General features: G+C 38.3%; 1 protein-coding gene across 1 annotated transcript; it reads left to right on the forward strand.

The window, feature by feature from the left end:
• Window positions 1–1,969: 1,969 nt before the first annotated feature.
• Window positions 1,970–12,258, forward strand: LOC140233418 (histamine N-methyltransferase A-like). Its single transcript, XM_072313525.1, is given in 4 exon segments — window positions 1,970–2,171; window positions 10,120–10,449; window positions 11,893–11,972; window positions 11,974–12,258. Coding segments are annotated over 4 exon segments (897 nt in total).
• The last annotated feature ends 6,040 nt before the right edge of the window (window positions 12,259–18,298 follow it).

Raw genomic sequence — 18,298 nt, forward strand, 5'->3', positions numbered from 1 at the left:
CACATTATAAGCAGACTGTATTAGTTGCACATCCAGCGATCGTGGAACTGAATCTTCAAGTCAAGAATTCTTATCTTTTGAGCAGGTTTCCAATTTACTCAAATATTGTTTTCAAAAATGTGTTTTAATAAAATTGCTGCATTCTCTTAATCCACATGTTAATGGAGGTGAACTCGTTCTTTAACCTTTAACGGTGTTTCATTCACTTCTAATAATTATATGTCACATAAAGGTATTATAAGCGGTTTATCGATTATTTTGATATATCTGATCACTGTCCATGTTGTAATGACGCCTTGATTAAAAACCCATATAAATCAGTAATGTATAGAAAGGGAACACCTCGATGATAAGATCGTTAAGAACTGATGTGGTATCAAAACAAAGGTTTGGTGTTAACAACAATTAAAATGTGAATATGTCGTGTAATAATTTGATACGATATAAAATGAAATAAAATATAAAATGAAATACAATAACATTTTTCCATTGGTAAGGCTCAAGGAAAATGAACATGGAAAATGTCATGGATAACATTATCGACTTTTTTTTTTTTGCTCAATACATACAGGGAATAGGCTTTATAAGATTTACATGAATGATCCTACTGGTTGCAATTTGAGAGAATACGAGATATATGGAAATAAATCAACCACTGCTACAAGGAATTCATGAAGAATTTATTCTGAAAATTTAAAACAAGCAAAATCACATTTAAAGGCAATATTGGGAAATCATGAACACGAGACGAGTCGCGGGGACAATCTCGGCTCGGGTCGTGTGTGGCCTGCCGGGACAAGACTTTGTAGTGCATTATCGTCTGCTGCAATATCAGTTACAAAAGTGACAATTGCCATGGAACATTGTTTGCCGACACATCCTGTGGAAATAACCGTGAGAATCATCAAAATTTATGCTTGGCTACTGAATCCCTGTCTGTCTCTGTCGGTAGGATCACATCACCTACATTGCTCCTTAAACACCTAGATGAAATGCATGGACATTAATTCATTCGATAAAAAGTTACGGTGGCGGGGGGGGGGTGGTACGTGAGTAGCAATGTTAAAGGGGCATTCCGGACGATTTTCATAATTTCACATCATGCAGTACATAAATCGACAGCTCCATGTATAGATTCGTGGAATTTATTGTGGTCCTTGAGCAGAGAAACCAATGAATTTAGAATCTTAAACAAATTATACTGAACAGTGTTGATGACATCAGAGCCTCTTATATTTCAGAAATGTAGCAGTGTAATTCCATTACAATACCACTTGCTCAACAAGTTCACCTGTGAAAAATATATGCATGCCTTCTTCTTTTGTTCTGCTTCCTTGAGCCCCAACTCAAACATTCTTATGGTGAGGCTGCCATGTCATCATCCTTGTTCATTGCAATGTGTTATAAATTTTGAAAACATTCTTATTCCTCATCCCAATCACTATAAATTCAAAAACTCTGTACTCAGTTTAACTAATTTATAGTTGTTCAAATGTAAAAGTCTGAAAATCGTCCGGAGGTCCCCTTTAACCGTTCGAATTTTCAACGGAACATATGCAGTGTCAGTGCTACTCAATGCTCCTAGGTGCCTCTTCCGCTCCATCGTCTTCGTTCTTTAAGGCCGTTAAAAGAAAAGTCAGTGGAACCTGCACCACTAAACGGGCGTAACAATATCACAGATCATGAATATCCGAACTAACATACAAAGCGAACGGTAGGCCTACATTCATGGAGCTCCATGACACAATAAGCACTATTTTTTTTTTTCGCGCCGAGTTATTTACGTGCGGTAACGGGAAAAGGGTAACAGATCAATTCGGGGGAGTGAGAATGTTCTTTGCACATGCAATTCCATAATATTGCTGAATGTATATAGTACAGTACTTTGCCATACAACTGCACTGACAACCCTAGAGTAGAATAGTTGCATATTGCATTATTCTGAGAATTGATACTTTCGAGACCGACGATGGAACAAACCAAACTGAAACCTCTCAAGGACGACCCAAGCTACTACACCAAGGCTTTTCATGTCTTTGCCAAGCGGTCCACCAAGTCCGAGATCCTTGCGAAATGGGAAGAGAAGTTTCTGCCACCAGTGGTTGAGAGACTCGTAGAGCGCCTTCCCTCAGACTCCACAGTCAGAATGTTGCGAATTGGCAGCGGCTCGGGTAAGAACTTAAACCCCTTGTGTGCCTTAATTGCCGATCGGCACAGAAACCTCATAACATTATACACACTGTCCAATTAAAGTCTCTGGCATTCAGGAACGGGAAGTTGATTTTCAGCCAGTTTCAGCCCCTCCAGTGATTAGTCAAAAATACTAAGCTTATAGGCGTGAGTGATATATCAACGTCGTAGACGTAAAACTAAAACTAAAAGAAAAACACCCAAAACAAAAAGAAACCATACATTTGATAAGATTTGCATTCAATTTAACAATGCAGTCATTCAAATTCGCGTGAATTTGAATGGTCATCGAGATCATCATTCAAAAAGGTGTCTAGTTCATTCAATTTAATTTCATCAGCATGCGATCTCATGAGTTTCTCCAATAAACGTGTAAAAGTGGCTTCAAATTAAAAATGCACGTGCAACGCATTCAAATTCGTATTAACACCGCCGTGAAGAGCTTTAAGGAATTCAAATTTCTCATAAGGCAAACATTTACAACATATGGGGAGTGACTTTCACTGTTGCTTATATTTTTGTAGTTACTGATCTTTCCGAGTATGCTTACTTAATCTAAAAGAGAGTGTCATGAAATTAAATGTAATGCTCAAAGAATTAAAATGAACCGTGGGAGGAGAGCAGTGACCAAAATCGTTTGAATTTGAACACCTTTTCATTGATTTGAATGCAAATCTGATGAAATTGGACAGGAAAACCTATAATATGCACTATATATGAAGAAAAAAGGAAACGTAAGGCCTACAATAATGTCATTGATTATTTCGTTAAATTCTCCACCCCGAGGATCGCGTTTCAAATCACGTTCGTAAACACTATTCCAAACGCGTTTTGAAACGCTATTTTCTCTCAAGTTAGATAAACGCAGCCTAATTTTGGTGAGGCATAGCTGCAGCTAGCAGGCTTGAAGTTGACCTTTTTTTCCAGGGCCGGCGCAGCCGTGGGGGCCGTGGGGGCTCGGGCCCCCACACTTTTTGTGCACCATACAAAGGAATACATAAGGTGTCATCACTTTGGGCCCCCATACTTTTTTCAACCCCCGGAAGTATGTAAGTGGCACTAAAATAGAAATAATTAAGTTAGGTAGAGATCTTGAAGTGTGGCGGCGGTCAGGTTATGTGTTGTCTCTGAAGACCTTTTTTTTTTTTTTGCTTGTCAGCTGAAGAAACCCGGAAGTAGACGGGGAGAGATGAGCTGTGGACCGTTTTTTTTTTTTGTTTGTTTGTTTGTTTGTTTTTTGCTTGTTAGCTCATGAAACCCGGAAGTGGGCCCCCACACTTTTGAAAACACTGCGCCGGCCCTTTTTTCGTGCATTCCCCAAGGTCCATTCTATACCAAGGCTGTCGCGGCGCTGTCAAGGTCATCTACTCCTGTCCGTCTGGCCTATATAACTGCGGTGTCTGGTACAGTACATTGAATAATGCACATGGAAGGGTCATGTTCACGTTTAGGGCAAGTGCGTGAAACCTATTACTTACTTCTAACTGTACAATAGGCTATTATGCATAACAGATTCGAGTAGCCTTGTGTGAAACGACTCCATGCATTCACTGCCGCTATTTTTCCATTGCTGGTGAGCGATATTGCGAATTTGAGGCCTACAAATGGGAAGGGTTCTCTCGCTCATGGGAGGGAGGAGAATACACCAGCCTCCCCTAATGACATCCCTAAAGTAGTATAGAGTAAAACAATATGCAGGCTGGTGATCGATTCATTTAGGCATTCACTTAGGCATTCATTTAGGCATTCATATTTTTAAGGCCAAGACAATGCACATTAAATAGCCAATTACGAGAGTTTCCATTCAAACTGGTGCATGGTATTGTTTACACAAATCATCATCTTTTCAGGTTTGGTTTGGCTGCAATTAACTTATGCTCTTTTTGTGAAAAAGAAGGAGAAACATACAAACATTCAGTTTACACTTGTGAGCATGTGAAATTTATCTGGGAATTATGTGAGAAAATGATAGAGGATGTTGATTTAAAAAATTGTACTTGGGAAAAAATTCTGCTCGGGAGGAAGGAGGGCAATAGAGGAAAACACAAATACTAAATCATATTTAAATCTTGGTTACATATTTGATTTTTAAAAGTAGAGAATATAGAAAGCCGCCTACATATAATGAAATTAAAAAAATAATATTTTAGAGGATAGATTGGAGGAAAAGAAATTAGCATCAATGAGGGGAACTTTGACCATTCATTTCAATTTGAAAGTAAGTATGGAAGGACCCGGAGCCAGATGTCTACGGGGAAGGGGGAAGGGAGGGGACGGGTTGTTTGGAGGGGAGGAGGCGGGGGGAGGGGGTGATTAAAGGGAATATCGATTCTATTTGCGTGTATGGAAAGATCGATGACGTGATAAGTAGTTTTCTTTTTTTTTAATGATTGTGCTGTCATGCTGAAAGTACAGCTCGATCTGATTTTAATGAGAGTATGTAAGCAGTATATGTTGTTTTCTTTCTCTGGTGCATTGTATATTCTTTACAAATGTACTGTATTTCTACTGAAAGTACAGCTTGGTTTGATTTCATTATAATTGTGTCATGATAAATCGTAGATTTTGTAATACATGTGATTTTATTTGTCACGAAATTGTTTTGAATATGGAATCAATGAAAGATTATGGAAAAAAATTACACTTTCCCTGGAGTATATATATATATATATATATATATATATATATAGCGAAGAATCAAGAAATAAACTAGTAATGCATTATTTCGCCAATAAAAATGAGTTTATTGAACAACTCAAATAATTCGGTGGCCTCCACCTTCTTCAGGAGTCTCGACGGGGAAAATCCCCGTCGAGAGTGTTTTGTTTCAGGGTCGGCAGGGATGAAAGCACACAGCTAAGAGAATGTCTGCCAGTAGTGGCTACCTATGTTGCATTATTGACACAGCACATGTATGCACACGCACACACACACACACACACACATGCATGCATGCAAATGTACTATACATGTACATTAAGTTGAGTCAAAAAAAAAATCGACTCTCGCGAAAGTCGCATTTTCTTTTTTCTCTTTCAGTCCCTAGAGCTTCGGCTCGTGCGAGGTTTGCTGTACCCAGGTACATTTGCCATAGCCTGTATCTTGTCACTACAATGCATTTTCATACTCATTGTTGCCTCTCTGTACTACTCCCTCTGAGGAATATTTCATTTCAGTGTTGTCATGGGAACTATTATCATGTTTTCGTTGTTTGTTTGTTTTTTTTTTGTGCTTGTGTTTGTGAGGTAATGTATTTTTGTAAGGCAGCTCACCACAAGCTTTGCTTTTTTGAGGTTCTGCCTTCCTGTACAATAATTTCATGCATGTGATTTCCTACATGAAAAAAAGATGGAAAATAAATGTTATACAAACTTGAACTTGAACTTGAACAGCAACGACAACAGCTACAACAACAACAACAACAACAACAACAACAACAACAACAAAAACTCATATCAGTTTCTCTGCAGCCCGAAACTTCTGATTAGCGGTTTTAACTGAGCTATCCAAAACATATCAATCCCAGTAAAAGGTGGGACCTACATTAGGATCGCTTTGTTTTATTTTGTTTTTGGACATTTCAGTCATTTCAAAACCAATTTTTATCAAAAAGGCTGAATTCCTCTTAGAATATTATAAGTATAATATTATGCTCTTTCCTTAAACCTGACACTGGCACGTAGCATCCCTTTTGGTAATAGGATCTCGATTTGCTCCAATGGCAATTGATATTTAAATTAACATAATAATGATAATTATAATAACAACAACAATAATGGTAATAAACACGGGGAAACCTTCAAAGAGTTTCAGCTGTATGGCTTTTGTTTCTTAAGGTATCTTAGCAATAAGAACACAAAATTTATAGTTGTCATCTTTTAATAATGATCATAATCTACGTAACTTTCCATTTTCCGTCAAGTTTTTGGCTTAGTTGATGCCCCTATAGTACGTTTGTCTTTATTGTTGTTATCATTTTATTGTTTTATTATTCTGTTCTTTTCCCAGTGAGACACTTAATACTTTTTCATGCATTTTGGCCCAAACCTGTAGGAAATGTACAATTTTTGTTGATATTGCAACGTGCCAACCTAGTTACACTCAGCTAGTTTGCCTTCTTTGTTTGTTTCTACCCTCCTGGAAAGAACACAGTGTCTCACAGTACTGTGACAAACACAGTGTGAACACAATGTGAACACTTGGGAAATATCTTCACACTGTTAAATTCGAGCGCTTAAGAGTGTAAACACAATGTGAGTCATTGATTTACAGTGTGAAACAGAGCATTACTATGTGAACACGCTGTGAAAACCACATCACAGTGTGAAATCATCTTCACATTGTTAAATTCGAGCGTTTTCACATAGTTGATTATGTGCATGGCACTGTGAACAGAATATGGGGCTCTGCATTCTTTCCAGTATAGTATTGATAGGGTATATTATTCTCATCAGTTTCAGCAGCAGTGCTTAACTTTGTTTCTTCACCTGCATCTGTTCCCTCAATCTACACTATATCCTTCCGCCTGTCACTATGTCTACTTTCCTCCCTTCACTCCCCACCTCTTCTGCTCTCACTGCTAAGAGTACGAAAAGTAAGATCGATCGTTGATATTTGCTGCACTGCTTTGGTCAGAGAGGTCAAGTTGTCAGAGAAGTCATAAAAATTATTTTAAGTTACGACAAGCATTTTATTTATAGCATAAATGTTCCGATGATAGGAAGTTACAGTTTAGACAATCGATCGGCATTCCGATATCCACTGTTGATTCTTGCCCTATAGCTGACCTTTTGCTGAAATTGCTTTGCTTGGATACGTATATAAAGTTCTATGCACACTAAGGCATAGAACACATAAGGCATAGAGACGAATCTAAACATGGAAGTGTCGCTTTATTATGAATTGTTGGTAAGGAATATCCTAGTATTTGAATAAATGAGTAAAAATACTCGATTGGTAAGTCATCCAATATTAGCAGGAATATGAAGGAATATGGAATTTCGATTGCTGTTATGTCCTTTACGAAGGATCCAAAACACTGCCTGTAGGCCAAGATGCGCGAAGTGATCATTCATGATTACAGTACCTTCCATCGGTTACTCCCTAACGATGTTTTGGCTATCAGTTTTAATTTATGTCCTTTACGAAAGATACAAAACACTGCCTGTAGGCCTAGATGCGCGTAGTGATCATTCATGATTACAGTACCTTCCATCGGTTACTCCCTAACGATGTTTTGGCTATCAGTTTTAATTCATATCCAAAAGGGGGTCATCCCGAAACCCCTGAGTCATACGGTCCACGAGACCGACATATATTATAAACAGGTCCTTGATTCATACAGCCCACGAATTATATGGCTCACGCGTCATACAGCCCATGAGTTCGACACTACGCACGAAAGGCTCACGAGACCGACACTGCGCAAAGAAAGCCCACGAGACCGACACTAGGCAAAGAAGGTTCACGAGACCGACACAAGGCAAAGAAAGTTCACGAATCGACACTACGCAAAGAAGGCTCTGATCACCGGACTGACAGGATGAGCAGCGCCATCTACATGTCAATTGCAAGTATGTACCTGTTACAGGGTTGTCCATAAAGGGCAAAATAGCATACTGGCGAATGCAATTCCGTCACGCCATCGAGCGTGAGATTGTAACTAACTGAACAGTTAGGTTATGGCGGTGAGTTGGCTCAGTCGGTAGCGCTTCTGCCTTTGACCCAAGTATTACCAAAGTGTATGTGTTTTACGGAAAGGGAAACGAGGGTGTTTTGACATTTTTCAAACCAAGGTGGAAAGACCTGATGCACACCTTTAATAATTTTTTTTCTTTTTAATTTTTTCACAAACACACACACGCGTAAACACAATCAAATGCCTTGAACATTTCACTGGGGTGAATGAGGGCAACTCGCGGGGTAACGCCCTAGAAACTCTCCTTTTCCATCTCTTATATCTTCCATAATATGCCATTATCTGAACACCCTATACAATTGATTGGTCTATAGGTGGCGCTGTTCATCCTGTCGGTCTAGTGGGCCTTCTTTGCCTCGTGTCGGTCTCGTGAGCCTCTTTTGCGAAGTGTCGGTCTCGTGAGCCTTTTAAGCGTACTGTCGGTCTCGTGGGCTTTGTTTGCATATAGTGTCGGTCTCGTGAGCCTTTTGCGCGTTGTGTCGAACTTATTAGCTGTATAACTCGTGCGTTTATTTTACTTTATGTCGAACTCGTGGGCTGTATAACTAGTGGGTTGTATGACATAATATGAACTGTATGAATCGTGGGCTGTATGACTCGTCTGTATAACTCGTGGGCTGTAAATGACTCATGGGTGTCGGTCTCGTTACGTTCACCCATCCAAAATTCCCCAAATCCTTAATCTTTCAGAAAAAATAAGTTGCAATTAATATTTCAGGAAGTAGACTTTGGTGATAAAAATGAATTCAGTTTATAATCATTGGAAAAATTATTTGCAAACTGATCTGAGATTGGTCGCGAGCTTCGGCTCACTGTTATCGTACAATGTTGCCATGTCAGCTAATGATTTGGATCTTTCGTACGTGAACATTACTTATATTTTGTCAATTCTAGTCAATAGTAGAGACATTTGCTTTGTAATAATTGTGACCCGCTACAACAAAAGGATCCGAAAGTCGGGGAGGACAATTTTCTGTAAATGACTTGACATTATTCCCCTATTCTTCTACTTTAATTTCATATATAACACAACTCATAAAAGTACTTGGTTGCGGAGATATCGATGATTTTATTAGCGCATGTCAAGTACTTGAGGAAATCAGAGTTTCGAGAAAAACGCCTTGAAAGTTTTCCTTCTGACGGTAACATGATCAAGGGGAGGTATAACAGTTTTCACCGCTTGACAATAGAAGATATGCTCCTAGCGACCTCCGCGATGTTCATTCAAGCTTAGCGCCAGCGGTCTACGCACAACCAATTAGTAATCAGGATGCCACGCACTGACCAATAAGATCACTCCCTCGCTGCGAGGGGCGGAGTCTAGTTGCGGCGCTAAATCCAAATCTTTGGACACGTTTCTGTTACGTTGAAAGTCGGAAAATCATGGCCCAGAAAAACGCTAATTTCTTGCCTTTCGTTTGATCATTTAGCTTCGAAATTTCGGCAGACGATAGACAAAACATAAGACTACAAAATTATGCCAAAAACGGAAATCCGATTGTTTTGACCAATTTTGATGATGTGACTGGAAACTCGATTTTCTCGGCTCCGCCATCAGCGACTTTAGGATCCTTTTGTTGTAGCGGGTCACAATTATGTATCTGACCATCTGGTAAATCATTCATTATTTATTACCATACGGATGTCATGCAATGGAAAGTCATGTATTTCAAGATAACAGATTTACGACGTCCAACTAGCACAGAATCTACGGAGGGTAACAAGTACAGCGCTTAGCACAAACGTAGGCTGCCTCCGCGTAGTGTTTCCCTGGACGTCCGCATTAAGTCCATGATGACTCAACACGCCCACTCCCTTGATCCCCGCGTAAATTACCCAACTTATACTTTAGAACCTTTGGTAAGTATCTAAACATAGGAACATACAAATCTATTCGTAAGCAAGTCTCGGTTCAGGAACTAATAGATTTTACTGGAATTTAGAAAGTGTTAAAAAAAAAAGATGAGATAGGATTTCTTCCGGCTTCTTTAGGCTCCTACATTTAGACTCGAATACAAGTGAAAGAATGTAAAAGTGGCGATTTCAAACCTTTTGTTAATAATGCGACATTAAACTTTGATTTTTTTTTTTTTTTATTGAACCGGAAATCTTGAGTGTCACACATGCGCGTTTGAGGGGTACTTCTACGACGTCGACATCGACAACGGCGCCAGCCCGCAACACTATCATCATACTTACATATCTATTTTACTTATTCTTTGTTCGTTTAGGACAAATGGACAGCAGAATGGCCACCAAGATCCGAGCTCGTTTCAAGGCCGTTCACAACACCGTGATCGAGCCCGCTGCTAGCCAGCTTGATATGTATCGTAAGCTCATTTCCAGCGGGAAAGAAGAATTCGCCGGGATCGACTTCGACCTCCACCAGGATACGCTAGACGGCTACAGAAGGAAGCTGAATGAAACGGGCGTGTATCCCAAGTACCACTTCATCAGTGCCATTCACTCAGTCTACTACGTGGACGATTTGAACGACACCATTCGCTATCTACATGAGTGTCTGGAGGACGGCGGAATGCTGTTTATCGTCGTTATTTCAGGTAAAAGTGAAATTCCACATAGGACACAATATTGTAGGACTCCTCCACGCCCAGTAGCGCACGTATGCAGTAAGAAAATAGGTCACCAGATTAACACTTTGACAAATAAAGAGATAGATTTCAGTCATTATGATTACTGAATTAAATCAATCATCTCAGCGGGCGTAAAGGGTAAAAACATAGAAAGGAGGGAGTAAGATGAGCTAATTACCAGGAAGACAGTCATGAAATATTAGTACAATTGGTGTAAGATGTGGAGTACTGAACATGAATGAAGCGTGTTTTTAAGTATTGATATGCAATTAGACGCTCCCAGCCGCGGTCACACTGACGAAAGATCGGGCAAATTTAGTTCGCGATCTTTAAGATCTCGCAGTTTTGTCAGTGTGACCACAAACTTTTCTCGAAACTTCTCGCGAAATTTCATCTCGCGAAACTCCTCACTGAAACGAGGGATTATTTCCCCATTCCTGCCAAACTTCTCGGTCTTTTGCCGGTGTGGACGCTATACAGAAACTGAAAGTTTGGCACATGACGAGTCCATCATCTGTTTGCGGGGTCTGCCTCCGAAGAGCATGGTCATTGTCATGTACATGTCTGCATTGTTATGTCACAATCACCAGCTGTCAGAAGGCGTGCTCTTTCTTCTTTTGCGCAGGCGCACTGCTGATCCAAACTTCTCGATCCGAAGATCGCGAAGTGTTAAAGACCCACAAAAGACCGAAAAGACTTCGAAATCTTTTGCCAGTGTGACCGCGGCTGATAGTCTATGTATTTTTGTGTGTTTTTTTTGTTCAAATTTATATCATTCACATCATTTTCTGTAGAAATCCCTCTACAAAAAACACCACCACCAACAACAACACAACTAAAAGTCGCGATTTCGAGTCCAACATTATAACTACTAGGAGGGCTGGTGATTTTTTTTTTTTTTAATCTCTGTGTGAGTTTCATGACAATTAATATTTGAATAACAGGTGACCTGGATGAATGACGTTTCAAACTAGTTCTAGGTCACTGGGTTCGATAACACAGCATGTTATAGGTGCTTTTACAGGCAGCCTCCTCTGTCATTCTGTGGGAAATCCCTCTGTTTGTAAGAAGTTCTTATAGCTGAGGGACAGTCATTAACACGAAGTTCCGGGATGAGTGTCTCATCCTAACGAGTTACAGGTGGAGCCCTATAAACTAGAATAAAAAAGGATTAAAAAAATAAAAATGTTAGATGTACAATATGAGCAATGTTGCATTAATATTCCCAAGTTGATTTCCAGAGGGAGAGGCCACTAAAACCAGATCCAATTTAGCAGCCAAGCTATTTCTTGAGTGCATATAAAACGTAGCTACCACGGAGGCACTTGCGTTATCAATATGGCGATTCCCCGAATTTCGTCTACATTTTTATAACAAGACTTATTTCAATCGATGCTTACCCTGCTATAGATACGAGTGGCACCTGGCGATTTTGGAAACGCTACCCCCGTTTCCAGAATAAAAATCAGTACATGTGCACCCAAGGCCTTTCGCGACGTCTTGACCGCCAACGCCATCCCGTTCACAGTTGTGAGCCAGACGTTTCACTTAGATATCACCAGCTGTTTCGATCCCGAGTCGGAAGAGGGCAACCTCATCGTTGACTTCCTTTCCCAAGTCTGCAACCTCCGCGAGTCTGTGACCCAGGAGGTCCATCAGGAAGTCCTAGACTACCTGGGCTCCGCCGAGTGCTCGGAGAGGAAAGATGATGGTACCGTGCTCTTCAACAGTGACTGGGATGCTATCATCGTGCAGAAAGGCACGAGCCAAAGTTAAATCATTTTCTTTCTCTTTGCGGTTGTGAAACATCGTGGGTAGTAAGCCTAAACGCATGGTAACTATATCTCGATCTTGCCGTCTTTGTCATGCTAAGTGTGCTTTAATTCATTTCATAACTAGGTCATTGATTGTCGTATCAAATGACGTAATGTTTTCTATATTTGTTCCGTCATTTTTGTTCCTTTTATATCCCATTTTTGTATCATCATATGATAACAGGTTTATCATTTTTCTGCAATGACTATAGTGATGTGATCTCGATCAGCACATAGTGTTAATTGCCTATATGACTTTGTCAGGCATTCTGCTTGAAACTACTGATCACATTCACAATATTCACACATCTATTGTACAAAACAAACATAATTGTATACCGACTGAGAAACCCCATATCTCAAAATCCTTTTATCATTTCATGTAACTCTTTGATTTTAGTATGCATAACATAGTGCTGTGTTGCATGGAAAAACTAAGGCTGAACTGAAACCTATTTCTATCGAGAAACACTGAAACTAATGTAGTGCTTTCTTTCCACGTCAGTCGTTCGCTTATCATCTTGAAAACCCTGGAATTATCTTTCAATCATGAAATTATAACGCGCAAGAAGTAGTAAATTCGTTCTACATCATAATCTAAAACAAATTTAAAACACCAGTCTACTGAAAACTTTCAAAGGAAAGTTAACAGACATTTTCATATTCAAATATCTTCCAAGAAGATGTATAAATTGATACCATATAGGTTCTAATTCATTCTAAACAATGAGTTAAGGGCAAACATAATAATCATCATCACACGTTTCCCACATCACACAGCAATAAGTAGCATGTAACATTCAACAGATCAGCATCAACACAGCACAATGTCCACTTCACAGTACATTGTACCGACCAGGTACTGAATATAACATGTCCTCTCAAAACTGCTGGTGACCAATAAAGTAGCAACATTTACAATGCAGATATACTTTAGAATGATGTTATGGGCTCAGGGATGTTATGGGAAAAGATAGTGACAATCAACAAGTCAAAGGCATCATCATCAGTGACACCAACAGAAAACTATATATTATCACCACCAGACTTTCTTTCAGAAACAGCAACTGACAATTTTATTCTTGCCCTCGAGCGCTATGTCTGTCTCCCGAGGCATTTCTGCCCCACGTGGACTACACCTACTTGCATAAATACATATTAGTAACATACCCCCCCCCCCCCCACAGAAAAAAAGGTTTTGCCTATCTAAGAATGTTATCAATTTTTTAACAAGCTTGAAATGTATTTCTCCTGTAATTATTGTTTTTCGTATTATTGTTGGTATACGTATATCTCTAGTACATCCGGTCATCCCGATTTTCAAACGATTACCTGCAACAGCTGTGCTCGTTTCAACGAAGCGATAACACACATGTAGAATCGATACAATACTGTATTCGATTAATGGTTATGCACATTGTGCTTATACCTGTAGGTTACTCATCTAAATCTATACCGATCACAATTTGATCGATCGCAACGTGCCAGTATTCACCAATGCGTATAACAGACACTAAATATTGAGCCGATTGTATCATTGAATCTACGTATATTGGTTGATCGGCGGAACGCTCATTAAAGGTGAATTAACCCCTAATATACGTGTGGATTGAGTGAATGCAGCAATATTAGTAGAAGATATTGGTTAAAGTTTTAGGAAAATCGGACAATCCGTTAAAAAGTTATGATTTTTTTTGGAAAATTGGTGACGAGACCGCTGAATCAGAAGACTACTACAGATCATGACATCACATATTTAGGCTACTACGCTATAAAGAAAGCATTTCTAAAGAAAAAAGTTCCACAAAATACAATTTCATATGAAAAGTACACATTCTCTGGACTTGTTACTGACACGGTCATGTCAAGGGCCATAATTCCCCCTGCTTTCTGAAAGAGGTAAGTCTAGTGCTCTTTCACTATGCTAGACAAGTGAAAAAAATGTCTAATTTTCTTTAGATTTCCTTTATATGGTAGTGGACTCCCGTTATAACGAAGTCCTCGGGACCGGCAATTTTCTTTCGTTATATCGAAATTACGTTATAACCGAATGAATAAACAATAAAATTACATAGAGTTGATAATGTTGCGGCCCTAGATTTTACTTCGTTGTAACCGGAATTTCGTTATAATCGTGTTCGTTATAACGGGAGTGCACTAACGTAGTCCATATGTGATGTCATGGCCCGTAGTAGTCTTCTGATCCATCGGTCCCATCACCAAAACTTAAAAAATTCTTAACTTTTGAACGGATTGTCCGAATTTCCTCAAACTTTCACTGATGTATTTTATTAATGATGCTCCATTCACTCAATCAACATGTATTTTTTGGGGTAAATTTCCTTTAAAGAAACAACATTTACATATTCAACTGAATATTAATATCTATGCCGGTAATGCTTTGATACGTGCGCGATGGTAAGTGCACGCACAATTTGCTTACTGAATAATTATGCATAAAACAAACGAGAAAGCCTAGCACTGGCTACGTTGGTGTGCAACAACCTTATTACTTATGTCGGAATACGAGTGCCCATCAAATTAATTGTGGTCAACATCTTACCTATGTACAAATACCGTCAATTACAGGTTGTTAAAATGAGTGCAAAACGTATCCATGGTTGTCAATACTTTGAATAGGGCCTATTAGTAATCTTCAGACTGAGAATTGACAGTGTATGTTCCATTGCAAAACGAGATCAGAATACTGAACTGAACCATAAAACATAGAGTAGTGGTATATCAAACTTAATTACGCCGATTTTATTGATATTTAGTGCATTACCACTATGTATGCATGCTTTGTTCGGCACCTACAATACATTCAAAACACACCTACAGACCACTATGTTTCCCTAATGGTGAATATCAATCGTAACCGCTCGATACACAGCGACACTGTTGAAAAGACGAAATATCAATAATCAAAATTTTAAACTCGGACTACGCACTGTGATGTATGTGACTACGCAGATGCCATCCATGTTCATCACTTAAATGTCTCGGGTTCAAAAGTATCGTCGTGGTAAATGACGCCTGACTTGTATGGTGTGGTGACATTTTGGAAAACGAAATAGTAAGCCCTTTGTATGCTTATAGAGGAAACTGATAAATCTTTCGTCATACATAATTATATGGAATTGTCTGTCGTTTCCTAGGCAACTATCATCATTTCCCACCAGATTTAGTCAATTAATGTTCTTCTCTGTTTATTTAAAAAAAAAATCAAATAAATGCTACTGAACGAGTATAACTTGCCTGATCAGAATCACGTAACCTGTTATTTACATTATCCTATTTCAATGCATGGCGGATCAATTTGAAGTGTACGCTTGCTTTACCTGTGGTTTTAGTGTTTGTGCTCCCATATAATCATTACAGTATTACTTTGAACTCGTTATGAACTTGATCGTAGATATTATGCTCTTATGCCTGTGTATTTCCATGCTATTTTTTTAATCAGTTCTTATTCTCTGTCTTTTTCTTTTATCTTTTTTCTTTCTCTTTTCTTTTACTTCTTCTACCCTTTGTAACTTGCTATTTTAGCTTTCATACATAGTTCCGTAATTAGTACTTTGTGTCCTATATCCATTGCAAAACGAATTTGGATTGGTATATTTTTTTTTTCCCTGGAACCCGTAGTTACAGGCTTTGCTTTTGCGGTACCTTCATATTTCACATGTTAAAGAGAATTGTTGTTTATGTACATATTATGCTGACACACCTATCTTGCTTGTTTGTATTTTTGTCTTTTGCTTAGTATTAAAGCATGAAGTGAAATATGAAAATGATTAATGTGCTAGAACTGTTCATTGTGCCTCGATTGTAAGACCAGTGCTGTTTCAGTAATTCAATTAGCTAGAATCATAGCTACCCTCTGGTAATCGATTATAAAGTTAAAAAGATACGATAATCCCATCCAACAAATAGGTGCTATATAAAACAATTATATATAATTTTTCTAGGTACTCAGAATTTATCTATTTTCTTCGCCTTTACACTGTGGAACTATGATGAAAACTTCCACATTGTTAAAATTAAAATCCCTTCTCAAGACCCTTTTCTTTAAACTAGTATTTTGAAAGAGATTTTGGCTTGCAAATTGAAACATCTACGGTACATATAGTATATAATATATTATATATATATATGTTTTTTTTTTTCTCATTTTCAACCCATTCCCCTAAAGCGTATAGAGACACTACGGTAGTAATATTTACTACATAAGAACTGTAGTATCAATAGCTACATTAAGAATAGTAAAAGAAACGATAGTGACAAAAAAATCATATCATCATTATTATTATCGCCATGATTGTCTCCTTGGCGGGCTTCATTCAATATTTGTTAAACGCAGATAACCACAAAAAGCCTCTGTATCTTAATTGCGATTTTTTCATTCTCTACTTTTCTCACCATCTGGCAACACGAAATAGTTTGATTATGTTTTTTTTTTTTAATCATTTATTTACTTTTGTTATATGTATTATTCTGCTATTTTTTTTTTTCACAGTGAGGTTGAATGTGTAGCCGATTGATTAGAGGAAGTAGCGACGAGCTCCTCTTTCTTGTTCCTATTTCCTTCCGAATGGCCGAATTTTGTCCTGGCCCAGGCTTGCCACATTTTTCTGACTCTTCCGTTGAGACCGAATGACCAGAAGACCAGAATTCCTTGGACAGCTACAGAAAGAGTGAAGACGTAAAAGGCGAACGAAAGCTGGACCGCGGCTGCAATGAAACTTGTTATCCAGCCGAATCCCATCAAGCTTGAAATCTGTATTATCAAAACACATGATGAGAAAAAAACAAAAACAAAAAGAGAAAAAATACTTTCACTCCCATATTGTATTTGACAAAGCAGTAAAGCTGATTCAAATAGTATGTGCCAAATCTTTTTTTTTTCTTTTAGCTCTACATGTGAATATCTCGTTCTCTGAAACTTACGTTGTTAAAACTTGTGCAACCAAAAGCAACAATTCTACAATGTTTGTGATTGGTTTGATTTGCAAAAAACAAACAAACAAACAAACAAAAAACAAAAACAAATAAATCAGTTGTAATCATACCTATGTACATTATAAAACATGTACGGAATTTTGAAGTTAAGTTCAAGTTGTGTTTTATTTCATATCCAACAAGTTGAGGACACATTGGAACGTTTGAGTATACAAATAATGTCACGAAATCAGTACAAAAAAGTAACGAACGTAATAACATTTAATAAATTTTAAACCGAATGAATGCACGATGAAATCGTCTTTTTCATTTCTTCACTTGCAGTTTTGCAGCTCAAACATAGTCATGTTAGTGTTATTCTGTATTAGCAATTTGGTTAACTGGTTTTAATTACGTCTTTGTCGATCAAACATTTTGAAGAGAGATGTCTGTTCTGCTTGTGTGGTATATAGCTGCATCTATCGCAGGTTTTACTCTATGGTTCTAAACGTAATCAGCTATTAATTGATAAAAGTGAAAGTTTATGTCTTTGCTTGAGCACGCAATTATCTAGGATCATTTCATTTTGAAATAATTACCAGGCACAAATTTATTTGAACTATTGATGAAAAAGCCCTTTGGTTCATATCTTCAGTTTCATATTCAAAAACAAAGATGAGAAATATTATTTTAGTCATTACCTACCTTTGCGTAAGTAATCAATTCGTGTCTTCGCTCCTTCTTCTCATGGTTTGAAGTCAAAATGTCAGAGTTGCTCTTCAGCGCTTTGATTTCACGTACAGTAAGAATGAAGAATACGACATTCAGCGTGAGACTCACGGCAACCGGTATGAGGAAAACAATGACGTTATCTCTGAAAGGATATATCCAACAGCCTCTACCACCGTACCTCAACGAGAAAACGTCACGCCCCTCAAAATGCACAATAAGACAGAGAGAAACAAAGAGAGCCGGGACACCCCAACCTATCAGGCAAAAGCGTAATACGACATCTCGTACTTTCTCACGACTTAGCTTCGATTTGAATTCGGTCAGAGAAAAACTAC

The sequence above is a fragment of the Diadema setosum genome, chromosome 9 (genome assembly GCF_964275005.1).
Source record: "Diadema setosum chromosome 9, eeDiaSeto1, whole genome shotgun sequence".
Taxonomy (NCBI): Eukaryota; Metazoa; Echinodermata; class Echinoidea; order Diadematoida; family Diadematidae; genus Diadema; species Diadema setosum.